The sequence below is a fragment of the Bos indicus x Bos taurus genome, chromosome 23 (genome assembly GCF_003369695.1).
Source record: "Bos indicus x Bos taurus breed Angus x Brahman F1 hybrid chromosome 23, Bos_hybrid_MaternalHap_v2.0, whole genome shotgun sequence".
NCBI lineage: Eukaryota > Metazoa > Chordata > Mammalia > Artiodactyla > Bovidae > Bos > Bos indicus x Bos taurus.
Genome location: NC_040098.1, coordinates 44,518,484 through 44,544,089, shown reverse-complemented (window position 1 = coordinate 44,544,089; position 25,606 = coordinate 44,518,484). Strand labels below are relative to the sequence as shown.

The following is a 25,606-nucleotide window of genomic DNA, read 5'->3' as shown; positions in this document are numbered from 1 at the left end:
TTATTCAGAAGGAAAGAAATTGAACCAAGATAGAAAGAATGAAATTCAAGAAGCAGATGTGAAGTTGACAAGTATGTTTGTAAAAGTGAAACAAAAACAAAAATGCTGGAATGTCTGAATGTGTTTTAAATAAGGGGCATTATAAACAAGGTAAAAGCAAGGCTTTAATAACATGGAAGATGGAGAGGGGTGATCAGAGTCAAGCCTTGGATATTTTTTCAGTTTGTTGCTGTTATTTAGTTGCTAAGTTATGTCCTATTCTTTCTGGACTGGAGCCCGCCAGGCTCCTCTGTCCAGGGGATTTCCCAGGCAAGAATATTGGAGTGGGTTGCCACTTCCGACTCCAGGAGATCTAGGGATGGCACTCGCATCTCCTGTGTCTCCTGCATTGCAGGCAGATTCTTTACCTGCTGAGCCACCTGGATATATCAACCTGATAGATATATTGGCCTGATAGGTAAAACCAGAATATATTAAATATTTAATGGTTGCTATAAAGAAAATAGAAATAAAGCATACAACTTCCAAACCAAAGAAAGGGAGAAGAATAAAGAAAAATCTATCAATCAGAGACCAAGAAGTACAAAGACAAGTAGAAAGCCCAAATAAAATGAATTTTAAAGAGAACACAGGTTACAGTTGTACAACCTCATCATAGGAAAGAATTTCTTTAAAACTCAAAAAACAGAAAAAAAACATAAACAACTGATCAAAATGGACAAAAATATGAGCAAGCAATTTGCAGAAGAAGAAATCTGAATACATAGCAGGTAGTCAGGATATAGTGATTAAATCACAACCAGCATACTGAAAAACAAAAGATTGGTAATACCAAGTGACAATAATGTGGAAATGGAAGCTCTCATATACTGTTGGTGAGATGGTAATTGTTACAATCATCTTGAGAGTTACCTGTTAATATCTAGTTGAGCTAAGGATGTGCATATCCTATGACACAGCTATTCCAATTGTAGTTATATTTCCTAGAGAAACTTGCACAAGAGCACAAAAGAGAACTTTATCAGGATGCCCACTGGAGAATTGTTTGTAATTCAAACAATTGTTTGTAATTGTTTTAATTGCCAAAAGTTTAGATACTAGCTAAATAATCTTTCATGAGTGATTCATAAACTATAATCTTAACATTGGAATACCAGCAGGAAATATGAATGGAGTAGATGTACATGAATCCACATGCAACAATCCTAAAACATAATGTTGAGTTAAATACAGAATATTACAAACTGATTCTTAAAATGAGATAACCCCTTATGTACCCTGGAAACCCATAAATCAGTATTGCAAAATACTTGCAAATGTATGGTGAAAATATAAAAAATAGATGAGATACACAAACATCAATTTCAGGATAGTAGTTGCCTCTGGAAAAATGGAGTGGGGAGGAAGATTGATGGTCTTTGCAATATCTCTAATTTTTATCCCTTTATATTCTTTTTAAAGCACTAAGACACCTGGGATAGAGTGTTAACATTTTAAAACCTGAATGATGCACACTTGGACAGTATAGTATCCATTATCTTTTTCTGTACCTTTGAACTACATCACAAGTAAGAACTTACATTTATTGGATGTTACAGTGAGAATTCAATCAGCAGTAGCTTCCGAGGAAGCACTGAGCGATGAGCAGGTAGTTCTGTCTGGCTGAGTGCTGAGCACTGTGAATGCTGTGATGTGGAGAATGAGAAAGAGGCTCCCGGAAAGGGGAGGGCAAGGTCCAGGAGCAGGAGGAGACAGCACGGAACTGGGGGAGCTGTGAGTGCCCTGGAGCAGCTGACCACGAAGTGGCAGGAGATACACAAGGCTACAGAAGATGTGCCTCCAGATCAGACCTGTCTTTGCTGTCAGCTGAGATTTGATATCTTAGAAAGCTTAAATGTTCACTGAAAGCTCTTACTTCTATATCAAGAACACAATTGGTTCTTTATGTTTCTTTCCTCCTCAAGACACTCTTCTGGTTGTTGCAATTTAATGGCAACCCACTCCAGTGTTCTTGCCTGGAGAATCCCAGGGATGGCAGAGCCTGGTGGGCTGCCGTCTCTGGGGTCACACAGAGTCGGACACGACTGAGCGACTTAGCAGCAGCAGCAGCAGCAGCAGCAGCAGCAGCAGCAGAGTACAAGACGGAGAAGGCAATGGCACCCCACTCCAGTATTCTTGCCTGGAAAATCCCATGGATGGAGGAGCCTGGTGGGCTGCAGTCCATGGGGTTGCTAAGAGTCGGACATGACTGAGTGACTTCACTTTCACTTTTTCACTTTCATGCATTGGAGAAGGAAATGGCAACCCACTCCAGTGTTCTTGCCTGGAGAATCCCAGGGGCAGGAGAGCCTGGTGGGCTGACGTCTATGGGGTCACACAGAGTCGGACACGACTGAAGTGACTTAGCAGTAGCAGTAGCAGAGTACAAGAACCACATTTTTGGAATGACCTTAGCAATCATCTACTAGTCCAATCCTTTCGTTTTATCCACCAAAGAATGTATTGATCTCTTGGAGGACAAACCACTCTGAAAGTTTTCATCTTTGCAACCCAAGTTAACTCAGTTGGCTTTTTGGAAGAACTGATTCCTAGGGCAGATTTAGGGAAGAATCTGGGGAAAGGCTGTGTCCAGAGAAGTTGTTCATTGGTAGAAGATTTCATGAAAGTCATACTGTGATATATATAGATGTGTGCTGAATGCTGTTATTCAGTCACTAAGTCACGTCCGACTCTTTGTGACCCCACAGACTGCAGCACACCAGCCTTCCCAGAGTCCAAACTATGTCCCAGAGTTTGCTCAGACTCATATCCATTGAGTTGGTGATGCTATCTAACCATCTCATCCTCTGTCCACCCCCCTTTCCTGCCCTCAGTCTTTCCCAACATCAGGGTGTTTTCCAATGAGTCAGCTCCTTGCATCAGGTGGCCAAAGTATTGGAGCTTCAACATCAGTCCTTCCAATGAATATTCAGGGTTGATTTCCTTTAGGATTGGCTGGTTTGATCTCCTTACAGTCTAAGGGACTCTCAAGAGTCTTCTCCAGCATCACAGTTCAAATGCATCAGTTCTTCAGCCTTCAGCTTTCTTTATGGTCCAACTCTCACATCCATACATAACTACTGGAAAAACATAGCTTTGGTGATACAGAGGTTTGTCAGCAAAGTGATGTCTCTACTTTTTAATATACTGTCTAAGCTGCATGCTTAATAAATTATTTTGATGGGTTCTTAATTATGAAAATTAATTAATAAAAGAAGTCTCTTTAATTCATTTGCTGAAGAATGTGGTGGGGTACATTTCATTCTACTCCCAACTTTGGGGATTTTTTTTTATCATAGATGAGAGAATTACGACAAAAATGTAAGCCTTGGTCACTCTATGTGGAATATGAAGATCATAGATCACACAGAGGATTCCAGTTCAGGTCACTGGGAGGAACAGGGGACCTGGGAAGGAGCTGCAGTTTGCATGAGTTGACAACAAGAATGGTTTGAGTTCAGGCTATTGAATTTCAGAATATGACTGTACACCCCAATGATTCATACCCCTTCCCCAGCACTACAGCTTACAATAGCTCAGATAAACATCACCAGGTCTTTCTCAAGGATTATCTGTAATGTTCTGAAATACGATTTCTGCCATAAAAGGACAATCTCTTCCTTTTCTTGATTCAGATTCCATCTCTCAAGAAAAATTTGGCAGTCTAGTGAAATCCATTAAATAGGAAGTCCTCACTTTCGGGAAGTGCGCTTTTGTTTCTGGTCTTCTCTCAGACTTTGGTCTGAAATGTTTGTTTTCTAATCCTTCATGTCATGCCTGAGCCATATATAAATCAAAATGTCTGTGCATAATTTCTCTAATTTATAAAACTACCATCACGGAAGAAGTGGTCCAGGGGACACTTGTTCAGTTGCTCAGTTGAGTCCAACCCCTTGCGACCCCACGGACTGCAGCACATCAGGCTTCCCTGTTCTTCATCATCTCTTGGAGCTTGCTCAGACTCACATCCATTGAGTCAGTGATGCCATCCAACCATCTCATCCTCTGTCATCCCCTTCTCTTGCCTTCAACCTTTCCCAGCATCAGGGTCTTTCCCAGGTGACCCTGACAGGTGATTAATGTGGAGAGTAGCATGAATCTTGGTTTGAGATGAAGATTTTATTGACTCATTCCTTCTTTGCTCCAACAGTTAGTGATGTCAGCAATCTGGGCTGTCTCTTCACATTATCAAATTTACGCTTGTATTTAACTAACGTCCAAAACTATACATTTGTGGATAATGGACCCACTCCTTCCTGGGTTACCGATCTCTCTCCTCTTTGATACAATTTTGAGCTAAGGTCATTTTGGTGGACACAGCAGCACATTGCTCATCTTTAGCAAACCAACACAGTGTCTCAGGTCAAGGAAAAATGCTCACTGCTTTAGTTAGCAATCCAGTTTCTGTCTTGGCTTAGCAGAACCCCCATTCACTACAAAGCATTCTATACATTTCTATTAACTTTCCTTGTTAGTTGCCAATATTTATTTGTAGGAAAAAAAGCTCAGCTCTCTTTTGATTCCAATATTACTTGTGGAAATATCTGTATGTCTCCTTATTATCAAAACTTGAGGGAAAATTAAAGCAGAAAGTATTTCCTGTAAGCCTTGTGTATTTCATGTTCATTCTTAAAAACACAGTGAGACAAATCACAAAGCCTATCTCTGATGGAAAGGATCCCTAAGACTGAAGCTATGTTGGGTATTGGTTCATCACATGCAGCTGTCAAAAACTAAGCTAAAAAAAGACTGAAACTAACCTTAGGGTTGCCAATGCTTGCCTTGGGCGTTCACTCTAAATGAATGATGGGTAATAGTTCCCAAACTGTATGCAAAATGTTCTGAAGAACACAGGTTGACTTAATATGCACCATTTAAAACAAAATTATCAGATGCTAATATACAAATACGCTAGTGTGCTCTGTATGACGAGCTCAGGAATATATTAGCAGGAAAGCGGTATGATTGAAGTTTGCAATTCATATGCATTAGATACCTTTGAGCTTTTCTGAGAATTGTAGAACATCAAGCAGGCTATAGAGCAATGTCTCTACCATTCTCTCGCAAGCAAAGCAAGAGTGTTTATTTTTAAGGTAAAGTTGAGGTTAGGATTTAGAAAAGCAGAAGGCTTCTTTGCCTTTAAGGAATTGACAGATTTGGGGGGTAGGGTGGACAAGTATGAGAAGACATGGTTATTTTCTTGTCTTCTTCTTTTTGAAAAATATTTATTTATTTGGCTGCACTGTGTAGTCCATGGAATTCTCTAGGCCATAATACTGGAGTGGGTAGCCTATCCCTTCTCCAGGGGATCTTCCCAACCCAGGGATCAAACTCAGGTCTCCCGTATTGTGGGCAGATTCTTTACCAGCTTGAGCCACAAAGGAAGCCCAAGAATACTGGAGTGGGTAGCCTATCCCTTTTCCAAGGGATCTTTCTGACCCAGGAATCAAACCAGGGTCTCCTGCAATATAGGCGGATTCTTTACCAACTGAGCTATGAGGGAAGCCCATTTTTCTTTTTAAAAAGTATTTATTGATTTGGCTGTACCGGGTCATAGTTGCAGCATGGGAGATCCTTACTCTTCTAGTTGTGGCGTGCGAACTCCAGCGGTAAAGAGTCCACCTGCCAATGCAAGAGATGCAGACAGGAGACATGGGTTCCATCCCTGGGGTGGGAAGATCCCCTGGAGAAGGGCATGGCAACCCACTCCAGTATTCTTGCCTGGAGAATTCCAATGGACAGAGAGCCTGGTGGGCTACTGTCCATGGGGTCACAGAGTCAGACACGACTGAGCGACTGGACACAGCACGAAGCATGTGAACTCTTAGCTGTGGCAGGTGGGATCCAGTTCCCTGACCAGGAATCGAACCCAGGCCTCCCTGCATGGGGAGTGCAGAGACTTAGCCACCGAACCTCCAGAAAAGTCCCTGTCATTGTTTTCTTGAAATCAGGGAAAACTAACTTGAGAGCTCCAGGGCTCCCTTGACATATTGTCAATTTTGGAAAAGGAAGAGAAAGGGAGTGGGGAAAAAAAGGAATTCATGTACTTAAAATTTTTGCAAAATTCATTTAAAATAATTTCTATTCATTAGGTTTAGTAAAATATAAAAATATACTGACTTAATATTCATAGATTCTGAATATCTCCTTGATTTTTTTGATCATAACTCACATGCTTGCTTAACACTGATCATTTTTGTCAAGGTATGTTTAATTCTGTTTTTTTTCACCTGTGGAGTTTCAAGGGGAAAAAAAGGCATGATTTTTACATGGTCTTAAAAATAAATTACTTACATATTGAAAGAATGTTCATTTCAGCAATTCTTTTTTAATCCATAAAATGGAAAGATAGATTTACTTCCTTTGTAAATCGGTAGATCCTAGTAAATGTTACAGGTTTGCCCTTCATCCTTTAAGCAGTCCTCCAGGAATTTCTTCCAAGAAAGATATTTTTACCTTCAATATAGCCTCTCTCCTGTGTGCAAATTTCTGGACAGTAGCATGAAGTCGCGGTGCATGACTGGTCTCTGAATGGGGAGATCTGCCTTCATTTCAGGTCTGGACTCTTCCTAGTCCACATCCAACAGCTTTGGGCCACTTCTTTCTCTCTCTGCCTTCTTGTCAGGTGGTGGTCAGAACACTTCAACTTTTAGAATTATTGTCAGGACTCAATGCTAATTTTTTAGTTAAAAATACATATATATAATTTATGTGACCTATAATTTTCATAGATAATATTTAATATATTTGTGTGCTCAGTTGCTCAGTCGTGTCGAACTCTTGGCGACCCCGTGGACTGTACAGCCCACCAGGTTCCTCTGTCCATGGAATTTTCCAGCCAAGAATACTGGGGTTTCTACAAATAAATGCATATATATAAACATTTAATATACCCATCAGTAAAAAGCCCAGCAGAGTTTCTTAAACACACTGGAAGCTCACCAAGTGATATGTCCCTCTCTGCCTCCCTGCCTGCAATGGACTGTCTTCCCTGGCAAAATAATCATTGTGACACTGAGTGAATGGGTTTTAAAGCATATCTTTATCTATATATACTGTGCATCTATTCTATTCTTAAGTCCCAATGCTGTGCTCTGCTGAGCTTAGTCACTTAATCATGTCCCACTTTTTGCAACCCTATGGACTGTAGCCCACCAGGCTCCTCTGTCCGCAGGGATTCTCCAGGCAAGAATGCTGGCATGGTTGCCATGCCCTCCTCCAGTAATTCCCAATAGCACACTGTAATATGATCCTTTCTTTAGACTCTTCTCAGTTTTTTAATTTCCCCTTCCATTCCTGTAAATAAATTCCCTCTTACATGTAAGATGGCAACAAACTGTTGTTATTATACAATAATTTGTATGGATAAAATATGCATCACAAAAGAAAAAGCTCTATTGATATAAAATGTATAGAAATAAAATTTCCTCTTCAGCAGGCTTCTCTACTACTAAAAAAAAAAAAAAAAACAACAAAACTGTTTTGGAACTCCTGAGATAACATGATCCTGGCGCACTGGGAAGATGAGTACAAGCTGGCTTGTTAGAAGCAAAGATATCCCTTTGATCATTCACTTCACTAATCTTAGTGCGTATTGTAACGCTTCCCTCAGTGAATTAGACCATCTTCTTTTCCGTGGGAGAAGTAATTTGCATGTCACACAGTAATACACCCGTGATACCCACTTCCAAGCTCCCCATCACTGGCTACTCACAGCTACCGCCACACACTCAGTGATGTTTCACGTATCACTGAAGCTCTCCCACTTGGATAAAGGGCCAACCTGCATTTCTTGCCAGTGGTATGTTATCCTGGTACCTTGTTCCTGCATCTGCTCTGTACAAACACAACTGTGACTCTGTCCTAATGGCCAATTATCATTAAGCTGATCGTGAGCTTTTGTTAAACAGCCCGGAGGGGCTCACTACACTGTTAATACCATCCTGCCCTAAAAGGATAACAGTGAGTATCAGCTGCCGTCTGTTTTCAAGATTGAAAGGGCATGAATGTGCCAGTAGAAATGATAGATAAGATTCTGTGCATCCTATTTTTACCCCTGTTCTCTTTACCACCAGCAGCTAAGCTCTGCACGGCAGGCAAGGTTTCTGTGTCCTGTGCCCACAGTCTCATAACCTTTCTTGGTTGGATTTCATGATGCCATATGCTTCTGTCCTAAAATAGTATTGAGGGTCCTCTGAAGAAAAACTGCCTAGCAGTTCTCTGCATGTCAGTGGGATGGTTGGAGGAGGAGAGGTGAGCTTGGCCATTAAACATACTTTGGATCTGATTTCTACTTGGCAGAATGCTAATTGCGTAACCCGGGGAATTTACTTAATTGTATTGTGCTTCTGTTTCCTGAAGCATAAAATGGAAATAATAGTTCCATCTTATGGAGTTGCTGTGATGATTAAATAAGGTGATCTATAATATACAAATGCATCCCCACACAGCTACACACACATTTGTCATTGATGTATTAGTCTTGATAGGCTAGATTAATCTTCAGTAAAAATAAAAAACAACCCCAAGATTCCGGTGGCTTAAACCAACACAAGTTCATTTCACGAACTACGTGAGCCTGGTGTGTCAGCAGGTGGGTTTGGCTCACTCCAGAACCCAAAGGGAAGCAGCAGCCATCACCTTGAACTTCAGTTTTATCACACATAGATCAGAGTTGGTCACCTGGTTCCACCCACCTCCAGGGGATCTAGACGTACAGACTGCAGCTCTACCACGTACCTGAAGATAGGAGATCAGAAATATTTGGAGAACAATATTAATGCCTACAATATCTGTTTTACAAAAATGAGACAGTATTATGGTCAGTTCTCTGAATGTTAATTTTCTTACTAACAGTGCATCGTGGAAATCCTTCCAAGTCAACTTGTTTAAATATAACTCATTACTTTAGTGGCATTGTGCTATATGCCTACTATAATTTAGGCAGTCATTTCTTTATTGCTGGACTTTATTTCATTGAAATATAAACACACCCATGTTATATTTATAATGTCTTTATTCTCTAGGGCTTTTATTACTATAAAATAAATATCCAGAAATATCTAAATCTGCCAGGATTCACCTGGTTCAGAAAGGAAATCATAAGGATATGTGTGACATGAAAGTGAAGTCGCTCAGTCGTGTCTGACTCTTTGCGACCCCATGGACTATAGCCTACCAGGCTCCTCTGTCCATGGGATTTTCCAAGCAAGAATACTGGAGTGGGTTGCCATTTCCTTCTCCAAAGGATATGTGTATAAGGCTATAAACCTCAATTTAAATAGGATTTGTCATTTGAGGCGAAATGTAAAGAAACTAAATAGTTTGGAACAAGAGACCTCTCATTTACTAATCTTTAACGACCCACAACCTCTACCAAATCTATCCTCTCTTTTACCGTGGATATAAGCAGGAATATTCGATCCCAGATTTTGAAATTTATACTAAGAGCCTTCCTTGACCATTGGCAATAGAGATTTTAAAGATGCTTGACACAGACAAGACTTTGCAGAAAACTTCCTGCCGTCTTTAATCACAGTCACAAAAATTATATTCACAGGCCACAAAGCACGGCCTGTTATGGAGAAGATTCTGTTATTTGGGCGAAGGAACTGGAGCACTCCAGTCCTCTTCCCATTCATAGTAACGAAGGAAAAGAAACATTCCAGAACAACAGTGCTATCAAGAAGCTACAGGAATTTGCTCAGATGGTTTCCCCTCAGTCACCTATTTCTCTACCTGTTTTGTGTAACTGCTTCCAATCACCCCTTCCCATCACATTGTTATCTGCCAAGTGTTTTTACAATTTGCACAGAACAAACCCTTAGTAAGCATAATTATTGCAACCCTAAAAGTAAAATTGCTTTCTAGTCAAAGTTTTAGGAGGAAGAAAAAGGCAAATTCTTAGCTAAAATTAAAACAAAAAACACACCAAAAAACTGCTCACATCATTCAGATGTCTCAACTATATTTTTAAGAATGTTAGTTCTAAAAACAGCTGTGAAATTGTTTCTTCAAACCTACTGTCCAATGACCACTCCCTGGCTCTTCTACCAAAAACCTGTCAGGTTGGATTAAGAAATAATAAGATAAAAGCTTGGGGCAAAATAACTTTTGCTATGGGTTCTAAAACACATTTTGAAGGAAAACATGTGGTAGAAAGCCTTTCTACGAGGAGAATCAAGGCTTGCCAATTGTACAGCTGGTTTCTAACCTTTATCTGCAGGAATGACATTCAAAATATTTAATAACTAGAGTTGCAAGAGTCAGAAAGGCCTATTAGAACAGATGCCAGCCATAAACAATCCATACAGCTGTGCCAGCGCACAAGAGCTGCATGTGAGCTCTGCTGATACATGACTGAATTGCCTAAAGAATTTCCACAGCATCCCACAGCAAGCTCTGATCACGTCTTCTTGCTCAGAATATAAATGCTTCATGCTAAATATAAGAAAGCCTGGAAGCTGTATCCCTCTCTGAAATGACACATTCCATTTCATGCTTCCATTCCAGCATCTGCCAAAACGAAAACAAAACACAAGAGCAAAAACAACACACACGCAAGCATGGAAGTAGTGCCGCGTGGTTCTGGGTTCGTGAACCATTTGGAAGGAATTTCTAACGCTGTCCTTAAACGTGTACTTTGTAGATTAGCCTACAATTCTGGCTTTAACCTAGTACACATTTAGATCAAACTTAGAAAAAATAGATGCCGTTCTGTGAGAAAAATAATAGAGGCTCTTCTTACATGTGAGTGAACAATTAGGGACTGTATTAGATTTCTAGGGCCGCTGTAATAAATTGTCAGAAAGTTAGTGGCATACAACAGACATTTGTCCTGTTGCTGTTTGGGAAAAGAGTTCTGTCTCTCCTCTGTGTGTCTTTTATAAGGACGCTTGCCATTGGACTTAGGATTCACCCAGGTAATTCAAAAAGATATCCTTAGCATGAGATCCTTAACTTAATGACATCTGCAAAGAACCTTTTTTCTAAATAACATCAATTCACGGGTTCCAGGAACTTGACATGGACATATCTTCTGGGAGCCACCATTCAGCGCACTATAGGGAAGATAGGAACAAGAAAGGAAGAAAATTTAACAAATAGGTTGAGTTTAAACCAAAGGAAAAAAATTGAGGAAGAAAAAAATTTTTTAATCTTTTCTTACATCAAATACGTGTCGTACTATTTTTCTAAGTACATCTCTGAATGATTCTGCCACTTTGCTTTGTATCAACGTTACTGTTTTCTATTTTGATTCTCTTTTTTATAAGAGGTAAAGCACTACATGAGCATTTCCAAATTTCTACCCTTAACTTTGATTCTGACTTCCTTTGAGCCTAAGAGCTGTTAAGTGTTCAAAGTAGGATGGAGCACAGACAAGCAGAAAGCGGAACAAAATCTCAGTTCCAAGCGATGCCATGGAATTTCAATGTCTGCAGTTGCGTCATATCATCATTCTGGTGACGTCTCCTGGAAAGCTCAGTCTTCAGGCCCTGCCTTGCTGGGTGTAACTCTCCCACCAGCCTGATGACCATGCCCATGCTGACCGTGAACTCCTTCTAGCCTATGAGCTTGTTTTCTCCTCACTGCCACAACCTCTCCCACCCCTCTCTGCCCCCAGCAGCTGCAGATGAGCTTTCCCAGGGAAATTCTCTCCCGTCAGGTTCATCTCTGCCGCGTTCATCACTGCAGAACTCCCTTTACACACGCCTCCCACTCAGAGAGCAAATGCATATTTCTCTATGGCTACTCTGAATTACAAGCCTACACAGGTGTTTTCAGCTGCCTGTGTTTTGAGAGCATCCTCTCTTCTCTTAGGGCTTCCCAGGTGGCTCAGACAGTAAAGAATCTGCCTGCAATGCAGGAGATCCAGGTTCGATCTCTGGTGTCAGGAAGATCCCTGGAGAGGGGAATGGCAACACACTCCAATATTCTTCCCTGGAGAATCCCATGGACAGAGGAGCCTGGTGGGCTACAGTCCATGGGGTCGAAAAGAGTCGGACAGGACTGAGCGACTTCACTTTCACTTTTCTTTCTCTTCTAAGCCCTGCAAGGTCAAGGGTCCTGTCTGGTGCTCTCTTCAGAACCAAAGAGTGTTCTCCACTGGTAGGCAGTTAATACTCTTCCCAGGCTGCTGCTCCTCAAACATTAAAGTGCCCCCAAATCACTGGCAGTCCTGTTCAAATGCAGATTCTGGGGTACAGCATGACAGGCTGCATTTCTTCTTTCCCATTTAGATCATCTGGGTGAACATCTCACTCAAGCTGCACTGGCTCTGTGTTGAGATACCCTGATGTAAGTGATAGAAATGCTCTGGACTATCTTTCCCTTCAGTGGTTCTCTCCTTCCTCTTAAAAGTGGGTAAGAAAATAAAATCCCACAATACTATCTATTTTTCCAAGAATGCCGTAGCATGATCATTTTCTCTCATTGACAATGCAGGGAGATGATTATCAAAGGCAGCAATAGAGCTGAGCCATAATTACAAGGATCATAATGAAACACAGGTTCATCTTATGTGATGAGGCAAACACAGACTCTGTATAAGATGTGTCCTGGCATCAAGAGCTGTAGGGATATTAGAGTAATGGGTGTCAGAAGGCGGCTTCATGGAGGTGGCATTCAGGGCACAGAGCAGGATCTAGAAAAGTGCCAGATGGGTGTGCACACCTGTTCTGCTGTCTGCCAGGGGCTAGAGGAAAGGGGGTGCCAGCAGACATCACACTCAGCATCTTCTTCCAGCCAGCACCGAGGTGTATTCCATCCCAGTCCCCTCTCTACCCACCTTCTCTTATAATAATAAATGACTGTGTGTCTCAGCTTCCAAATTCAGCCTGAGATGCAAACATTCAGACATCTTCTAAGAGCAGTGCATGCTCAGTCTCTTCAGTCCTGTCCAACTCTTTGCAACCCCATGGACTGTATGTAGCTCACCAGGCTCCTCTGTCCATGGGATTCTCTGCAGGAATACTCGAGTGGGTTGCCATGCCCTCCTCCAGGGGATCTTCCCCACCCAGGTATCGAACCCGCGTTTCCTGCATCTCCCCTGCATCACAGGCGGATTCTTTACCCACTGAGCCATCTGGGAAGCCCCTGCTGAGAAGAGTAAGGTCTGATGGAACTTTCAGCACAGATGAAAGTGTTCTACCACTGTCGTCTCATACGGTAGCCACCGTGCGCATGTGACTGTCAGGCACTTGAAGTGTGGCTAATGCAACCGAGGCACCAAAATTAATCTCATTCCATTTATTCAAGTGTAAATAGCCATGTGCAGCTAGTTGATACCATTATTGGCCAGCATAGTTAGAAGCTCAAACTCAGGGTAGACTGTTTAGGAAAAGGAACCACTGGACAAGGGAATAGCTCTCTGAGGCTCCCCTTAGGCCTCTACACGCTAAACCTGAATAAAGAGCCCCCACAGCTGCAGGGCAGCACCCTGAGACAAGCTGGCGGTCATGTCAGTATTCTCTCTACTACAATGTACTGATAACTTGGTCAATTAAGACAGAGACACTTGAGCTCTTGGGTCTGTTTCATATTCAGTGGGCAAATAAAAGATTGCTATGGGCTTCACTGTTTTAATAAGACCATGTAGAGTTTGTGCAGCTCTGTTGTTCTGATCTGTGGGCAGAGAGTAAGGTGGAAAAGGCTTGGAATTTTTAAAATTTATTTTTTTAAAAAGCTGTGTTTTTTGCTCAGAAGATACTTAAAGAGGGGACACAGTTTGGGAGAGGGATCTAGTATTTGAAAAAGGGAATAACAAATATTGACCCATAACACAATGCAGTAAATTCCTTCATACACTCCTCCAGCAGAGCAAATGGCTCCTTGGCCACCTCTGTGCATATTTAGTCACGTCAGTCGTGTCCGACTCTTTGCAGCCTCATGGACCGTAGCCTGCCAGGCTCCTCTGTCTGTGGGATTCTCCAGGCAAGAATACTGGAGGGAGTTGCCATGCTCTCCTCCAGGGGATCTTCCCAACCCAGGGATAAAACCCACATCTCTTATGTCTCTTGCATTGGCAGGTAGGTTTTTTTTGTTTGTTTTTTTTTTTTAACCACTAGCGCCACCTGGGAAGGGCTTCCCTTGGAGCTCAGTTGGTAAAGAATCTGCCTGCAGTGCAGGAGACCTGGGTTCAATCCTTGGGTTGGGAAGATCCCCTGGAGAAGGAAATGGCAACCCCCTCCAGTATCTTTGTCTGGAAAATCCCATGGACAGAGGAGCCTGGTAGGCTACAGTCCATGGAGTTGCAAAGAGTCAGGCATGACTGAGCGACTAACGCTTTCAGTCTTCAGTCTTTGAGCCACCTGAAAAGCCTTTGGCCACCTTGGAGAAGGCAATGGCACCCCACTCCAGTACTCTTGCCTGGAAAATCCCATGGACGGAGGAGCCTGGTAGGCTGCAGTTCATAAGGTCGCTGAGAGTTGGACACAACTTAGCAACTTCACTTTGACTTTTCACTTTCATGCACTGGAGAAGGAAATGGCAACCCATTCCAGTATTCTTGCCTGGAGAATCCCAGGGATAGCGGGGCCTGTTGGGCTGCCGTCTATGAGTCGCACAGAGTCGGACACGACTGAAGTGACTTAGCAGCAGCAGCAAGATAAGGCTATTAGTCAGCCAGGGACCACGTGATGTGAATATGACAGGAAAAGAAACTAAGATTTACCTGTAGCTGACTTGACTGGTAATCCAGGTGAGAAGGGAGGGGTCCCTGAAAGCCTCAGTGGGCACTAGGGAAGACTGGATTGTGATATAATTAAAGAGAACAGAACTGAACTAAGGATTCCCTGAGATCTCCTTCTAGAGCAGACCATGGCAGCTGGACACCTGGTGCTCCTAAGTACAGAATGCAAATGAGGCTCGGAATATGCTGACTTGGACAGAATGCTTTGCATGTGAGAAGTAGTATAAATGAGTGGGAGAACTGGTGTGATCAGAAGCATATTTATAACACAGTAATTTAATATCCCCAGTGGGTGGTGGACCCTATTCCCCATGAGGTGAGCTGTATGTGTTGAGAATTTGCCCAGTGACCTGTCTTTTGCGGTGGTGTAAGACAACAGGGCAGGACTTCCCCGGTGGCCCAGTGGTAAAGAACCCACCTGCAGTTCAGGAGCCACAGGAAGCACATGGGTTCGATTCCTGCCTGGGTTGGGGAAGATCCCTTGGAGGAGGGCATGGCAGCCCAGTCCAGTATTCTTGCCGGGAGAATCCCATGGACAGAGGAGCCTGGTGAGTTACAGTCCATAGGGTCGCCAAGAGTCGGACACGACCGAAGTGACTGAGCATGCGCGCAAGACACAGGGTATTATAAAATTCACTTTGGAGAAGTTCTTGGAAACAATGGGTGGTGATAACGATTTAGCTGATACTGTTTTCACTGGCCAGAAAAGAGGACAAGGGCTCACAGGGAATGGGGCATGGAGGGAAAAACAAGCTTGGAGTCAGACACACCTGGCTGTAAAAACATTTGCCCACTTAGGCTTTGTATCGAGATCACCTGGGAGCTTGGTAAAAGTTCAGATTCCCGGTCCCTTCACTGAGCTACTAAACCAGGATCTCTCCGCTGGGGGTCGAAAGGCTCTTTTTAAAATAAACACACAAGGTGACTGTGCTGTGAGGCTTCTCTTAGCATTAGCTCTGCAAAAGGTGAGGTAGGATTCATGAGACCTGGAGTCAGGATTATGGTATCCATAGAATCTCATTTAAAAAACAGCAACAACAAACAGGTAGATCAAACAAAGGCTGGATAAACTTGTAGCTGTTACAATTCTTGAGCCATGGATTTGCCTTCTTGAAGATACTGTTCTTTTCTTTAGAGATCTCAAGTTGATGTCATTTGCCTTGCTGAGCCTTATTAACTGTGTTAACTCAGCTGGAGAATCTTCACCCAAATTAGCTAGGATCCCAAAGTTGCAACTTGTTGTTTCTGAGGATTGATAAAAGCAACCTTTCCTGTTCCTTTTCGCTCTTTAAGTTTTAATGACATGGGTGTAAGGCCCTCTTCAGGTCGGGGAATTTGTATTGAACATGAAAACATCAATTCCGTTGTAACAGGTTGTCGACTCCAGAGAAAAGTCAAGGGCTTGGTGGGGGCGGATCCGCCCGAGAATGGTAACGTGTTCTGGCCCCAGAGAGGCGCGTGCACCTCGAGGGCTCCCAACACAGCGGCCTTCGGTGTGGCCCATCTTGCTTTCGATAGGCAGCAAGAGGCTGGAGGAAACGGGGGGCGGGGGAGGTTGGCGTTCTGCCCTGCAGTTCGAGAGTGAAGGTAGCTGCAAAACCCGGCAGGCTCCAGTGGCTGGTGCTGAGACGCGCGGAGGGGTGGGGCTGCCCGGCGAGGATGAGCGCGTGAGGCCCCGAGGGAGGCGGGGGCGCAGCATCCCAGGTGGGACAGGGGAGTGCTTTCTGGAAACCCTCCTTCGGCCTCGGGATCCCGATTGGCTCGGGCGGGGAGGTCGGCAAGGTCAAGACCCCCTCGGCGCCTTCTTCTGATCCGCCCTGCCGCGGTCGAGCGGCTGTTGAGACGCGGGTTGCGGGGCGTGGCGGGGGCATGCTGGCCAGGCGGCGGGGCGCGAGGGGCAGCGCGCGGGGGCCGGAGCGGCGCCCGGCCCGGGGCGCCCGGGGACCGGATGGCGGAGCCCACGCGCGCCGCGGAGCCGGGGAGGTTTGCGCTCCGCTCGCCGCGCTGCAGGGAGGGCGCGGTGCCAGGCGCGAACGCCCAGAGACCCAAAAGGAAAGCTTTTTATTTGCTGAGGATGAAGCCCCTGAAGGAGCCCGCCCCCAACAACAACAACAACGTGTCCTTTGCGATCCATTGTCAACTGGGCAAGGAGATCAAACACATTTGCAGCAACTGCAGTCGCGGGGAGGACGCCCGGGACGGTGAGTGTCGGGGCGCGTCGGGGCGGCGGCGAACGCGGGAGGAGAGGAGGCGGCCCTGCCGGTCCCAGTTTGGGGGCGCCGCAGGCGGCTCTACCCGGAGAACTGCGGGGACATCCGCCTTCTAACCGGGCGTGACGCCCGCCCACCCGGCACTTTGCGGAGCGCTGCCCAGAGCCAAACCCGGACCGCATCCGTGCTGAGACCATTGATGGAAACGCTCCCCCCAAACGAGGGGTTTGAAACCGTTAAAGGGGCAACTCTAGGGGAAGGTGGGGCTTTAGGGGGTTCATCAGGGGCAACATTATTAGCTTTCAAGAGACGATTTCACCTGCTCTCCCAGCTTTCTGGGCTGCTTAGGGTTCTCTCACCCTTGCGTTATGAGGATGTGAGCTCTGCTGGGCAGCGTTACAGATGTGGGCGTCGGGTGGGTTGACTCTGGAGAGGTGGTTTGGCCTCGGCCCCAGCGCCCTGCGCCCTGCAGACTTGTGGAGTTGTGGAATGAGGTCCGTTCGGAGTAAAACATGGCCGTGGTTTTTGGAGCGCCGCTGGTGCTCCCTCCTGGAATGATGCCTAGTGGCCGAATGTGGGAGGTGGGGAAGGACGGCAGCGGCTTCCTCCAGGTGAGCCTGTTCGAGCTAAAGAGCGCCCCCCAAACCGATCCGAGCGGGGCGGTGAAAGGGTACCGGGCCTCAGCGACTCTGGGCAGAAGGAGCCAAGCAGGAGGGACAGCCCTGCACGGGCAGAAAGCTCTGCAGTTGTGGGCGCGCCTGTGTAACGGTCCAGCATCTCCCAGGCAGTTGGAAGCAGCTCACAGAGCTGACTCCGGAGGGTCTGGAAAAAGTTTCAGGCAGCGGGGTTTTGCAGGGAAAGCATTAGCTATTGGCCAGGCTGAAGCTCATTGCCTCGTGCTGCACACACCTGCTTGGGCAGGCAGATTTCTGCTACCACCCCCAAGCGGGGTTCGCTTGTTCCCTTTGTAAGAACACTTATTACTTAGGGCCTTCTCTGGTATCTTGCTGGCCTCTGAAGTGCAGCGTAATGAAGTGACTGGCTTGGCCAATGTCTCTTCAAAATTAGGAGTCCTGCTAACGTAATTATACTTTTCTTTGATGAAACTGCAAGAGAGGCTGTGCTGGATGGCGGTAGGAGGAAAACCATGCTGGAGAAAGGCAGGCACACAGCACAGGAGGCAGCACTCCTGGGAGGTCTGCGGGAGGATATCCACACACTGACATGCGTTTGGTCCTTTGGCTACTCTATAAGCTGACGACACCTATGGGATATATAAATGGATTAGTGAGATGATCTAAAGCCGGTCTTTTACTGTCTACTATAATAGAGAATGAGATGCAAGCTAAAATATTTATTAAATGAGTCATTCTGTTGACGGAATTGCTTCCCAAATGGGATACTTCCACAGCCTTGGGGAATTGATTTAAATTGGGATCTCTGAATGTTACTGCAGTAAGGAAAGGTCTGTACCCACACTCAAGGGTATGGGTTCGTGTGTGTAGTTATGAACACGATGCTTCTGCTTACAATACGCTTCATCTCCACAACCTCAGATGCTCCAGAATGTGTTACGGAGCTGTCTTTGGGGATGTTCACACGTCACCTGATGGGACTAAAGCCTTCCGTTTCGAAGGATTCTTGTGCAGGGGGAACCTCATGTGGGGGTGCTTAATTTCTGCCAAGTTCTCCCCCGGCTAATCCTGCTTTCCAGTGTGTGTGGTGTGCTTCTTTAGTCACTGAGAAAATGAGGTCAGGAGCCTCACCCTTCTTTAAGTGCCAGAACCCAAAGCAGCGCTGCCCACTGTGAAGGAAAGGAAGTTCAGATACATTTCACTTTCTGCCGAGACTGACCTTGAATCATCCGTCGTCATGAGTGGAGGTTCTGCGAGTGAAGTTCTCCAGCAGCTGTTTCTCAGTTTGAGTCATCTATTTGTGCATGCCAGGAAGAGCCAGCTATTTTAACGGAAATGTGTAGTGAAGACTGTAGTAAGGCCAACAGATTTGCTAGGACTCGACAGAGGAGGACATTTCTTATGGTGGAGTGTGCCTGTGTTGTGGCCAGCACTCTAAATGTGTTTGGTTTCTCCTCCAGCGCCACGGAGGTCATTTAGTAGCCACCAAGGAAAGTTCTGGTCCAAGTGGAAAGTCCTTACCTGAAATTTTACACAGGGAGAATTTTATAGAGATATTGTCCACTGAGGCTCAATCTTAACTTCCTCATATATAAGATATATTTAAACATTTTTGTAACTCAGTGTAAAGACAATCTATAAAACGATTTGGCTGATAGAGAATAAACTTTAAAAGAAAAAAAGATCCCTGTCTCAGTGAACATATATAAAAAGTGAAATTGCATTTCAGCACTTGCCCTTTTACTTAAAAGAGTTTGTCTTTTTTTTTTTTTTTTTAAGTTCCTGGTATCCACTGACTAGAACTAAAGATGTTTGGCTGACTTTATTATTAAATAGAAAATGACTTTAAAAATTGTAGAATGTAGTTCACCTTTAATGGCCCAAGGTATTTTGTGTTTCTTTCATTCTTGCTGTTTTGGTTCAATACTGAAGCCATTTTTCAGATGTGGAAACAAGCTACCATAGTACTTTGGTGTAAAGGCCACAAGTGGGTGAATGGTAGAAAAAATTCAAATTTCTTGTCTGTCTTTGAAACTGGAGTGCTTCCCACTGTGCCTTCAAGTTGATTATTTTTTTTATGGCACCTGTACCGAATGTAGGAAATTAAGTACGGTGATGTGTGTGTGCCTGTGTTATATACATGTACAGTCCCGATAAGCCAGGTTTATTAAGATACTGAGCTGAAAGGAATTGTACAGTTCCCTAGCATATTTAATTTTACCTGCTTTTCCTACTTAGGCTGTCATTAGTAGGAATAGAGGGGGAGAAGTTTTTAGATGAGTTTAAGTTTTGTATTTTGTAAAGCTCCAAGAGACATAGCTATTGGAAGTCAGTAGGAGAATTTGATTTTACAAATAGGTAAAAACTCTAGGGGGAAATCTAGGATCTATACTATATAATTTTATACATCTTTTCTTTTCTCCTTTGAATTCCTTTTGAGTCTGTTAGTGAGGAATTATAGAATTATGCCATTAATAATTGTGTATTAAGATAATTTCAATAGAAATAAAACATGTTGAAGAGTTTTAAAAAATATTTTGAAACTTCTATCTTATAGTGGCCTATTTACAAAGCAATCAAATGATAAATAGTAGATTTGGAAACAAGATATTGATTGTAACTGCTACTCTGTGCCTTTTACATGTGATGGATCAATATTTCAAGGTTGTTTTCACTTCACTAAATATGATTTCCATTCTTCAAATATTTGTACATAAAATCACTAATCCAGTCACTTACTAGATGAATTTCCAAACTTTATTTTGGGGATTAGAAATATTTAACTTGTTTTCTAATGGCTTCCAGTGTGAACTTTTAGAACAAAAACAATTTGTCCTAATACTTGTGAGTTACTCTGTAAGTTTCATTCCGTAAGACAGCCTTTTGGAAAGCAGTGCTTTACTAGTTTTTGTGGGTCAAATCCTTCCTTTTGCGGATGAGGAAACTGAGGTGCATAAAGATGAGGTGAGCAGTCCCCCGAGATCCAAACATTTGGTGTTGGGGTTGCTAACAGTACCTGTCCCTTGATGAAGCAAGAAATTTCTAATAGTGGTCCAGAGCTGACTCCTGGAACCTCACTGCCTGTTTTCAAATGATGGCTCCTCCCCTTGCTAGCTGGGTGACTTTAGGATGCCATGATACTTACTATCTACTGCATGGAGTTGTGAGGATTAAATGAGATAATTGGTATGAAGCACTTAGCATGGTGCCTGGCGAGAGAAGGTGCTGGAGAAATATTAGCTGTGATTACTATCATCTCTATTGTTACCGCCAAGTTCAATTTTGTCTTGTATTTTTCCTCCTGCTATTGTGCGTTCCTTGGTCTCTTCTGTAATTAAACATCCCTGGATTGGGTCCAAGATGAAAGCATCAATTCTACTCTGTATTTAACAGTGAAAACGTATCTTTCTAATAAAAGCAAGGAAAAGTGAGATTGGAGAAGAGCCCCCTTCAGTGTTGTGCACTTCAAAATTATTCTGCTGTGGTGGTTTTAGAGTTTTAACAATCATGACCCGCTTGTTCTAGATGAAAGGGCTCATGCCTATGTCTAAATTTACAATGACTGAGCACTTTTTGGTCAGTGGAGTAATCAAAAAAATAGGCAAGGTGAAATCTTGAAGAGGAAATGTGAACAGCGGGATGAAGTAGTTATTGCAGAATTCTATCAACATGGGCCGGAAGGACTGTCAGAGGCAAAGGGAGAGCTGTGGAAGGCATGGCCTGAAGCAAGGGGTAGAGATGGGAATCTGCCTCCTTAAAGTCGGGAGGGCCTGGGAAAGGCTCTAACTTGGGCAGGTTATATAAAGGCTGGAACCCTGAAAAGAAAGGCATGTGCTGAGACAGTAGTGAAGAGAAGTGAAAAAGGACTTAGTGGGGTGTTAGGAAGGGGTGTACAAAGCAGGGAAATTCTAACAAAGGTGGGCTGTTAAAATTCTGTGTAAGTATCATACACAGTCATCCTTCAGTATCTGCAGGGGATTGGTTTCAGGTACCCTCCATGGGTACCACAATCCAGGGATGCTCAAGTACCTTGTATAAAATGGCCTAGGGCAACAAATGCAATCTGCTTTCCACACCTGTGGGTTTTACATCTGTGATACAGAGGGTGGACTGAATTCCTCCAACTGAGCTATTGATTGATTCTCTTAAACATTTGTTTTAAAATTAGCAGCGTATGTGTGCTGAAAGTGATGGACCCTTTCAGATACCAATAGGTACAATAACCAGCTATTGCAACAGGAAAATAAACGGCTAAGTTGGATAAAGCCATTAACTGTGTGAGTAAGGCAGGCGGGCTTCCTGGAGGAGGTGATATTTGGACAAGCACCTAATGGAGGAGTTTTCTCAGGTAAAGAAGGAAGGGCATGTCAGTGAGGAAAACAATGTGCAAATGATTTAAACTACAGAAGAGCACAATCCACTCCAGTATTCTTGCCTGGAGAATCCCATGGACAGAGGAGCCTGCCAGGCTACAGTCCATAGGGTTGAACACGACTGACGTGACTTAGCACACATGCATGCATAACTTACTCAGAAACAGGGAGAGGTTCAACAGGTAGAATTAGTGGAATGTGGCAGAAATGACATGCAGTAGTCCAGAAACATATGTTGGGGCAGTTCATTTTTTCCCAGTGATATATTTGTGCAGCATTTTTATGTGCCAGGTTAAGCATTGAGAATATAAAAGTCAGTGAGACAGTATGGTCTTTGTGCTCAAAGACCTTATAATGTAGCACAGGGAGATAGGTAGACTGCTGCTGCTGCTAAGTCGCTTCAGTCGTGTCCGACTCTGTGTGACCCCATAGACGGAAGCCCACCAGGCTCCCCCGTCCCTGGGATTCTCCAGGCAAGAACACTGGAGTGGGTTGCCATTTCCTTCTCCAATGCATGAAAGTGGAAAGTGAAAGTGAAGTCATGCAGTCGTGTCCGACTCTTAGCGACCCCATGGACTTCAGCCCACTAGGCTCCTCCGTCCGTGGGATTTTCCAGGCAAGAGTACTGGAGCGGGGTGCCATTGCCTCCTCCAATAGGTAGACAGACAGATGCAAAGAAGTTTTAAAAAGTGTATGTGAAGGGCAGGTGTTGTTTTGGAGGCAGAAAGTAGAGAGTGTCAGGCCTGACTTGGGCAAGAGAGAAATCCGGAAAATCTTCGTACAATTTACGAAGGAGTTCAGATTTCATCCAGGGAGCACTGTAAAAATATTTATTAATAAACAGAAGTCTCAATGAAATAGAGTTGGGAGACCAAACTGGGGAGTTGTCACACCCTGAGAGGATAGCAGAGCCCAACAGGGAGAAGACAGACTCTTCTTTCCTGGCGGGGATTCAGCCAGTGAAAAGCCACGGACTCTGTGGCTAAGTCCTCCCAACTTCCTTTTCCCTTTTGTAAAAGTGGCCCCCTTTCTGGGACTTTCACGGGTTGTAGACTTCCAGTTGAATTTCTCTGCTGATCCTGACTGAATCCATCTTTTTGCTGGAGAAGTTACCAGCAGTCTATTTGTTTTAGGTCAGCAACACTAAAGGTAGTACAGGGATTTTTAAGCAGAGGTAGCATGATGGAGTTACCTTTTTAAAAACGATTATGAAAAATTGCACACATACAAGTGTGGACAGAAGAGGATAATGGTCTGTATAGATTCCTCACATATTCCCCCAGTCCTGTATTATACTGAAGCAAATTTGTATACGTTTTATGAGGGTGTTGCCGGCAGAGCTTAAGCAGGGACTGGTCGAGAAGGGACCTGGGTCCGACGATCATAACCAAGAATGGCCATTTCAGGACCTTGAGCAGCAAGTGTCAAAAGACCAAGACTCTGCTAATCTGGTATATGAATACAAAGGCCCAGTAAACGTTTCAAGTACCAGCAATTCAGTTTGCCTTAGTTTCAGCATGACTTTGAACTTGTAAGTAGTTTTGCTAATTTCTCCTGCTCTAATATCTTTCTGACTCACTGACATCTGTAAATATTCACTCAGCTTAGAAGATATTTTTAAAATATTTGTAAAAATCTATAGCTTACAATCGGAGAAGGCAATGGCACCCCACTCCAGTACTCTTGCCTGGAAAATCCCAGGGATGGAGGAGCCTGGTTGGCTGCAGTCCATGGGGTCACTAGGAGTTGGACAAACTGAGCGGCTTCCCTTTCACTTTTCACTTTCATGCATTGGAGAAGGAAATGGCAACCCACTCCAGTGTTCTTGCCTGGAGAATCCCAGGGACGGGGGAGTCTGGTGGGCTGCCGTCTCTGAGGTTGCACAGAGTCGGACACGACTGAAGCGACTTAGCAGCAGCAGCATAGCTTAAAATATACCCATATATCTAAAGGAGATTTAAAAAAGATCAATAGATAAAATATATACATATGACTTTATTGAGAGGGCAAGGTTTAGAACCTATTTGGTAGTCCCCAACATTCATTTCTGTAGTTGATATTAATGGTAAGAATGTTTTGGACATGAATAGGTGTTTAGAATTTTAAGACATGGCAGAGAGGGGGCATGAAGATTTCATTTTTGTGTAGGTCATAAAACAGGGATTCAGTTTCATTCTTTTGCATGTAGCTGTTCAGTTTTCCACTTATTGAAGAGACTGCCCTTTCCTCCTCGTATACTCTTGGCTCCTTTGTCATGAGTTAACTGACCAAATATGCATGCATTTATTTCTTGGCTGTCTGTTCTGTTCCACTGATCTGTGCGTCTGTTTTTGTGACAGTACTGTACTGTTCTGATTACCGTAGCTTTGTAATATGGTTTAAATCAGGAAGTGTCCCTTCAATTTTGCTCCTCTTTCTCAAGATTGCTTTGGCTATTTGGGGTCTTTTGTGGTCCCATACATGTTTCAGGATTTTTTTTTTTTTATTTCTGTGAAAAATGTCATTGGAGTATTAGTTGCTTTATTGAGATATGATTCACACACCATAAAGTTCACCCATTTAAAGTGTAAAATTTGATGGCTTTTTGGAGAAGGCAATGGCAACCCACTCCAGTACTCTTGCCTGGAAAATCCCACGGGCGGAGGAGCCTGGTGGGCTGCAGTCCTTGGGGTTGCTAAGAGTCGGACACGACTGAGCGACTTCACTTTCACTCACTGGAGAAGGAAATGGCAACCCACTCCAGTGTTCTTGCCTGGAGAATCCCAGGGACGGGGGAGCCTGGTGGGCTGCCATCTATGGGGTCGCACAGAGTTGGACATGACTGGAGTGACTTAGCAGCAGCAGTATATTCACAAGGTGGCTCTCTGTCACCGCAGTCAGTGTTAAGACATCTTCATTACTGCCAAGAGAAAGCCTACTCCCCTTAGTGAATCTCTCCAGTCATTTTGTCTCCCCTAGCCTTAGGCAACTACTAATCTATTTTTGTTTCTATAGCCTTCCCTATTCTGGACATTTCATATGAATGGAATCAGGCAATATGTAGTTCTTTGACTGACTTCTTTCACTTAGCATAACATTTTCATGTTCATCCATGCTGGAACATGCATAAGCACTTCATTTCTTTTTATCACCGAATCATTGTATAGATATGACACGTTTTGCTTATTCACCAGTCAGTGGATGGTGATTTGTGTTCTCTCCATTTTTGGGCTGTGATGAATAATTCTGCTTTGAACATTACACACAAGTTTTGGTGTGGACGTCTGTTTTCGTTTCCGAGATCAGACGAGATCGGGCGCCTTCAGGCTGATACCGCCGGAGGCTGTTTTCGTTTCTTCTGAGTATATGCCTAGGACTAGAATTGCTGGATCATATGTTAACACCTTATTTAGCCACTTGAGGAACTGCCCGTTTCTTTTTCAAAGTGACTGCACCCTTGTACATTCCCGACAGCAGTGAAGATAAAGTCCTATTCTACTACATCTTTCCAATGGTTGCTGTTATGTGTGTTTTGGATTATAGTCACTCTGGAGGATTATTAAGAGAGGAAGTGAGATTTGGTGGTCAAGAAGAATGTTGATTCAGTCAGCTTAAAGCCAGTAAGTTGAGAAAACCTAGACACTTACATACATTATGTTACACTTTAAAGTTTGCACGTTA

General features: G+C 43.8%; 1 protein-coding gene across 6 annotated transcripts in view; it reads left to right on the top strand.

The window, feature by feature from the left end:
• The window catches only part of PHACTR1 (phosphatase and actin regulator 1), a 527,559-nt gene that overhangs the window by 265,155 nt on the left and 236,798 nt on the right, over nucleotides 1–25,606 (top strand). For 2 of the 6 annotated variants that reach the window (XM_027525393.1, XM_027525391.1), the window contains exon 1: nucleotides 16,666–16,929. The exons of the other annotated variants lie outside the window; for them this stretch is intronic. In XM_027525393.1, coding sequence (XP_027381194.1) covers nucleotides 16,677–16,929 — 253 coding nt within the window. In that variant the 5' untranslated portion in view covers nucleotides 16,666–16,676. Of the gene's footprint in view, nucleotides 1–16,665; nucleotides 16,930–25,606 lie in introns of those variants that run through there. 6 annotated transcript variants of the gene reach the window in all.